General features: G+C 45.7%; 1 protein-coding gene across 1 annotated transcript in view; it reads left to right on the plus strand.

Moving 5' to 3' along the window:
* The window catches only part of LOC142310060 (protein-glutamine gamma-glutamyltransferase E-like), a 71,418-nt gene extending 68,275 nt beyond the window's left edge, over positions 1–3,143 (plus strand). The window contains exons 12-13 of the mRNA XM_075347532.1: positions 1,114–1,247; positions 2,725–3,143. Of these exons, the coding sequence (XP_075203647.1) occupies positions 1,114–1,247; positions 2,725–2,905 (315 nt within the window). The 3' untranslated portion in view covers positions 2,906–3,143. The remainder of the gene's footprint in view (positions 1–1,113; positions 1,248–2,724) is intronic.
* The last annotated feature ends 2,857 nt before the right edge of the window (positions 3,144–6,000 follow it).

Here is a 6,000-nt window from a genome sequence, read left to right on the forward strand (position 1 = left end):
AGGTCACTGTAGTGGTGCTCCAAGCGAACAGGCATTTATCACCTTTCCTGTGGATAAGTGATAATTGTCCATTTTGAGAAAGCCACCAATTGTTCCGTTAAGCCATGACAGTTTTAGTCTTACCTTGTGGCATTATTGAGTGTTTTGGTTTTTTTTTAAATGGAAAATTATGGAGCACCTCAGGCTTTACCTGGATGCCCCTGGACTGCCGTGCCCGCTTTGGCAGTTATTAGGTTAATGTGCCCATGCATCCTTGTGGGACCCGGAGCGCATCTGCCACCCTCCCTCCCTATTCTTTAGTATTATTGTTTCTTTGTTATGTCACAGCTGCGGTCTTATATGGTAGTTCAAAGGAAAACGTGTACCAGGAGTCTGGTCCGGCACTTTGCTTCCACATTTGTTTACCAGCCTGTTTTGTACCTAAGGGTATAGTTCGACTTGCGTTTTGCACAGACGAGTACAATGTGATAAAACATCGGATTGCTCTCACTGTAGTTCAAAACTATGGGGCAGTGTCCATCTGCAATTGATTTCTCATGAAGTATGGGTATGAAAATTAATCGCAGCATACTGCGTTTGGCAGCAAGTCTCGGCTCGTGCACCCCCAAACAAGTCTTTGGGAGCGTATGAAACATTTCACTACACTCGCATGTCATCTGACCACAGTGCGATGTACGCAGAGACAGGTCGGGGTGGAGATGGGGATATAGTGCTCCCTCCCTCTTCTCCACAGCTGTAATACGATCGTATCACAGTAGCATGACTCTCGGCGGACGCTCACAGCAGAGGGTCACTAGAATATTGCTTCTGATGCTCTCGCATCGGAAGCTATGCGCAAATGGAACTGTACCCTAAGTTCTGAAGCTGTGACAAACCCCTTCCACAAAAAAAAGATAAGAGTCGTTGTGCTATCTCTCCATTAAAACATGTTTCGTTTATACTCGTGTGTTTGTCTTCATTGCATGGGAGGCTTGATGGGCCATTGGGGTCTCGGCAGTCATTTAGAACCTGAATTTGCAAAAATGTTCATAATTTGAGCAGAATTGTTTGTTGGTATACTTACACTTTTTATCCTCTTACTCTTATGATTTCTGTGAATTTCCTATGAGGCAGTGTCAAGATAAGGTCGCAACTAAATCCGAATTTCAAGCTGAAGTTATTATCACCAATACTTTGTCTGAAACTATGGACACTTGCATCTTACTGGTTGAAGGAAGTGGTCTTATTGATGGATTTGTCCAAAAAGAGTAAGTAAAATAGTGCAATCTGTTTTCACTTTTAAGAATGAACTGGTCCACAAAAGGACTAAGGTATTCAAAATGTGCCTCAGGTTCTGATATATGATTAGCACCTGACTCTCATGGGGCCTTTACGTGAATGTCAACCTACTTAAGATTTTCCTCACCCAAACTTGGCAACCTCATATATGCCTAGCAATTAGTCCAAACATTGTGGTCCATCCTCAAATGTGTGAAAACATGGATGGCCTAATACTAAATTCTATTTTCTTCCAGTTAAATTCAGCAAACCACATAAAAAAGGTTGAACTTTTATGTAATTATAAATCTGTTGAGAGAAGCTTAGAAAATAACAGATAAGAGACCTAAAGCTCTGTCAGAATGGACTGACTGATGAATTCTTAGATAAATCATTCTGCAAGCAGCAATAGACAATGCTACACAGAGGGGCAAATACACCGCATTAGCAGCCAGTTGCAGAGGTTAATGTGAGGAGGAGAGGCCAATTATACTGCCTGCTTCTTTCTCAGGATGCTGCTGTATTCCTACTGATTTTACGCTCTGTAATTTCTCTTCTTCTAAGGGAAGAGTTAAACTACTGTAGAACTCGGAGAAAGATCGCAACGAAATGTTCGGACTGGACAGTGGCTTTCAGGACATGACAGATATATTTCTATGCAGCTGTCATGCTCGGGTCGGGAGAGCCGTTGGCCAATCTGAGCATTGCCTTTCGATCCCCGTCCAAGTTATACGGGAGTCGGATTCTTCCCTTAGGATGTTCGTATCAGGGCCCATTCTGTGCTCAGTAGATACCATCAAGAGGACACCTCGGAGGCTCTGTGGCTAGCACTGCAGTCTTGCAGTGCTGGGGTCCATTGGTTCAAATCCCCACCAAAGACAACATCTGTAAGGACTTTGTATGTTGTTCCCCGTGTTTGTGTGGCTTTCCTCCGGGTTCTCCGGTTTCCTCCCACAGTACAAAGACATACTGATAGGGAATGTAGATTGTGAGCCCCAATGGGGACACTGTGCTGATATATGTAAAGCGTTGCAGAATATGTTAGCGCTATATAAAAATAAAGATTATTATTATAAGTATAGTTAATTAGTTATTTGTTTTTCTTGAATCGTGTGCTGTCCCAGGATTTGTGCTTACAACCTGTATCATAGTAGGCAGAAACTATAGCAGTGAGCCACAGGCTGTACAGCTACATATAGCTGACTTTTTTCTGTCTAAAGAACTAAATAGTATTTATCAGTAAATAATGTAATATCAATTTAGATTTAGAAAACAAGACTGGTCACATTTTCTGATAACCTACTACTCCTTCTCCTCAACAGCCACTGTGATCAGTGGTAAATAGCTTATAATGCAGCTGATAAAGTCCCTTTAAATTGTCCCCATTATTTAACTCTGTCACCTAATAAGCTATACAATACAATACTTTGATGAACTCTAAATGCTAATTTTGTTTCTTTTTTTTAGTTTGCCACCTCTGAAACCTGGAGAAAAAACAGAGGTTATCTTTTTAATAACTCCCTTTAAGAGCGGCAATAAAACGCTGATCGCCTCCTTCTCATGTGATAAGATAAAGAATATCAAAAGCTATCACCACATTAATGTGTCTCAACAACTTCCCGCTGCTAGTGCAGAAGGATCTATGTAATGATGAACACTCACTGACCCAACTGTGGTACGAAGAAGACCTGAGGAATCACTGTGGTCACCAGCACTGTACATGATAGATACTGTTAATAGAGGACTGTACAGTCATGTCTGATTTGTTCTCATTGTGACTTAAAAAATGCCCAAAACTTTCTACCTCTTTAGTACTGTAGATCAATCATCTGAATAGTGAATGTGATTTTTACTACAGTGCCTGTGCATGTGGTTAAATAAATGTCTCTATGCTATATTAGCCTACGTTTGTCCTTATATTGTACCTCACAATTGTTATATATATATTTATATTTTTGTTTCACTTAGTTTAACTTGTTTGATATTGGAAACCAGCTACATTAAAGGCCTCCAACACACATCCTTGCCGCCGGTACGTGTTTGGTACGTTTTTGCACGTATTGGCGGCACGGAGACACGTACTACAATGTTAACCCTATGGTAACAAGCACACACACGTAAAACCATACGGAACGTGTGTCCATGTCGTTTGTACGTGTGTGCGTTTTTCCACACGCTCAACATGTCTGATTTTCTCTGGCATCACGCAGGCACGGACCCGCTAAAGTCAATGGGTCCGTGTCTGCACGTATGTGACACATAGCATGTCCGTGTGCTACCCGTACCGTCCGTGTGCGTTTTTTTGTGAATCCTGGATGCGATGTCGGTCAAGCTCCCTCTGTCGGTCGGTATCTTTCTCTGTCAAATGGTCGCTCTGTCTGTCTGTCTCTCGCTCTGTCTGTCCCTCTCTCTGTCCGTCGGTCGGTCTTTCCCCTTCTCGCATACTCACCGATCCCTGATCACTAGCGCGGCGCTGCACAGCTGTAAAAAACCTCCTGCGGCTTTTACTATTTTGAAAATGCCGGCCGCTCATTATTCAATCTCGTATTCACTGTTTTCTCCGCCTACCGGCGCCTATGATTGGCTGTAGTGAGACATGCCCCCACGCTGAGTGACAGCTGTCTCATTGCAACCAATCACAGACACCAGTGGGCGGGTCTATATCATGCAGTAAAATAAATAAATAAATAAACAAAAACGACGTGCGGTCCTCCCCAATTTTGATACTTGCCAGGGTAAAGCCACACGGCTGAAGGCTGGTATTCTCAGGATGGGGGGCTCCACGGTATGGAGAGCCCCCCAGCCTAACAAGATCAGCCAGCATCCGTCCAGAATTCCCGCATCCATTAGATGTGACAGTTCCGGGACTCTACCCAGCTCATCCCGAATTGCCTTGGTGCGATGGCAAACAAGGTAATAAGGGGTTAATCATGACAGGCGTCTCCCCGAGATACCTTCATGATTAACCTGTAAGTTAAAGAAAATAAACACACACATCCAAAAAATCCTTTATTTAGAATAATACACAAAATTAAACACCCTCTTTCACCACTTTATTAAACCACAAATACCCATCAAGGTCCGGCGTAATCCACGGAGGTCCCACGACGCTTTCAGCTCTGCTACATGAAGCTGACAGGAGCGGCCACATACCATCACCGCTCTCTGTCAGCTCCACGCAGCAACTGAGGTGAGCCGCGTGATCAGCGATGACGTCACTCAGGTTACTCGCGGCCACCGCTGGATCGTCCAACTGTGACAGCAAGTCGCCCAAGTGACTGAAGTGAGCTGCGCGATCTGCAATGAAGTCACAGGTGAGTTGTGGTCTCAGGTGGAGGACTCCAGCTAGCCGCGGGTAGCCTGAGTGACGGCAGCGCTAATCAAGCCGTTAACTTCAGTCACTCAGGGGATTAGCGGTCACCGGTGAGTCCTTCACGGGTGATCGCTAATCAGTACGCCACACACAGACAGAGCCGTGACATGACAATGAAGTCGAGTGAAGTTCATCCGAGTTCATTCTCATCACGCGACTCTGTCTGTGTCTGCTATCAGCGGGTATGTAGCAAGGACATTTTGCCTCACACATGGATCATTTCAAATGGACACCACACGGACATTACACGTACGTATCTCACGCATACATGGACATTTCACACGCACACACGGCGAGCATATGCCATCACACAGATGTCACACGTACCGGAGAAACGGACATAAAAAACGGAACTAGGACCCGAAAAATGGAACGTGAGACATGTACGTGTTTTTTGCGGACGTGTGGCAGAGGTCAAAGGGATTGTTCTTTCCTTTTATACTGATGACCTATCCTTAATGTGCCGCCCCCGTGCCAGCAGCCGGTGCTGCTCGGATCCGGGTCTACGGTACGGCTCGAGGGGTTCTCCGGACCCGGGGGTCGCGCGGACACTTCGAATAAAGGGGGGACATATTTATACAGGATTGGTTGTAAAATGTCTGTGACACCACCCACGGTGTGTGGTGAGATGTAGCACCACTGCTGCCTAAAATCTTGCCCTCAATTGGTTAATTAGCTAGGCCGTCGGTGCCGGTCCTGGCTTCAGGGTCCAAGTACCCCGTCTGTGCACACGGTTTCCGGGTCGGTTCTCCGGTGTAGGTACCGGCGGGCTACAACCCTGTCCCGGTCCACCTTGGATCTCCAGCTGCCATCTTCCTGTCTCCTGCAGACTCTGGCTACTGTCTGCCACCTAGCCAAGGTGTCAGGGCTCCGACCCTGGCACCTGTCAGCTTTAACTCCACTCCAAACTTGAACTCAACCTTATCTGATCTGACTGTTTTCCCGCCCTGGGCTCTCCAGACCCCTAGGTGGGCGTTTTCTAACCGCCTGGTCCACTGGTGTGTCCATCCTTCCCTGAGGGAGGTGACTAGGGTTTCAGGTCGGCTGATTTAACCCTTTTGGGGATAGGTGTTATGCGGGGGCCTATATGTACAACTACCTGGTTTTCCAGGGCGCTACATTAGCATAGGCCATCAAATATAAGGTCATGAGGGTCAGACACCTAGCACCTACCACTCAGCACCTACCACCTTTGGAGCTGTTATCTTCACCTTTTATTGGCACAGCTCCGGTCGTGCAACACCATCTTGTGATCATAATTTCTCACTGGTTGTAAATCAGAGGTAACGATCACAAGCTCTCAATGTAAGTCTATGAGAGCCAGAACGAGGCTCTCATAGACTTACAGTGACTTGTGACTTCCAGATTGG

Source organism: Anomaloglossus baeobatrachus, chromosome 5 (genome assembly GCF_048569485.1).
Source record: "Anomaloglossus baeobatrachus isolate aAnoBae1 chromosome 5, aAnoBae1.hap1, whole genome shotgun sequence".
In the NCBI taxonomy this organism is placed as follows: Eukaryota; Metazoa; Chordata; class Amphibia; order Anura; family Aromobatidae; genus Anomaloglossus; species Anomaloglossus baeobatrachus.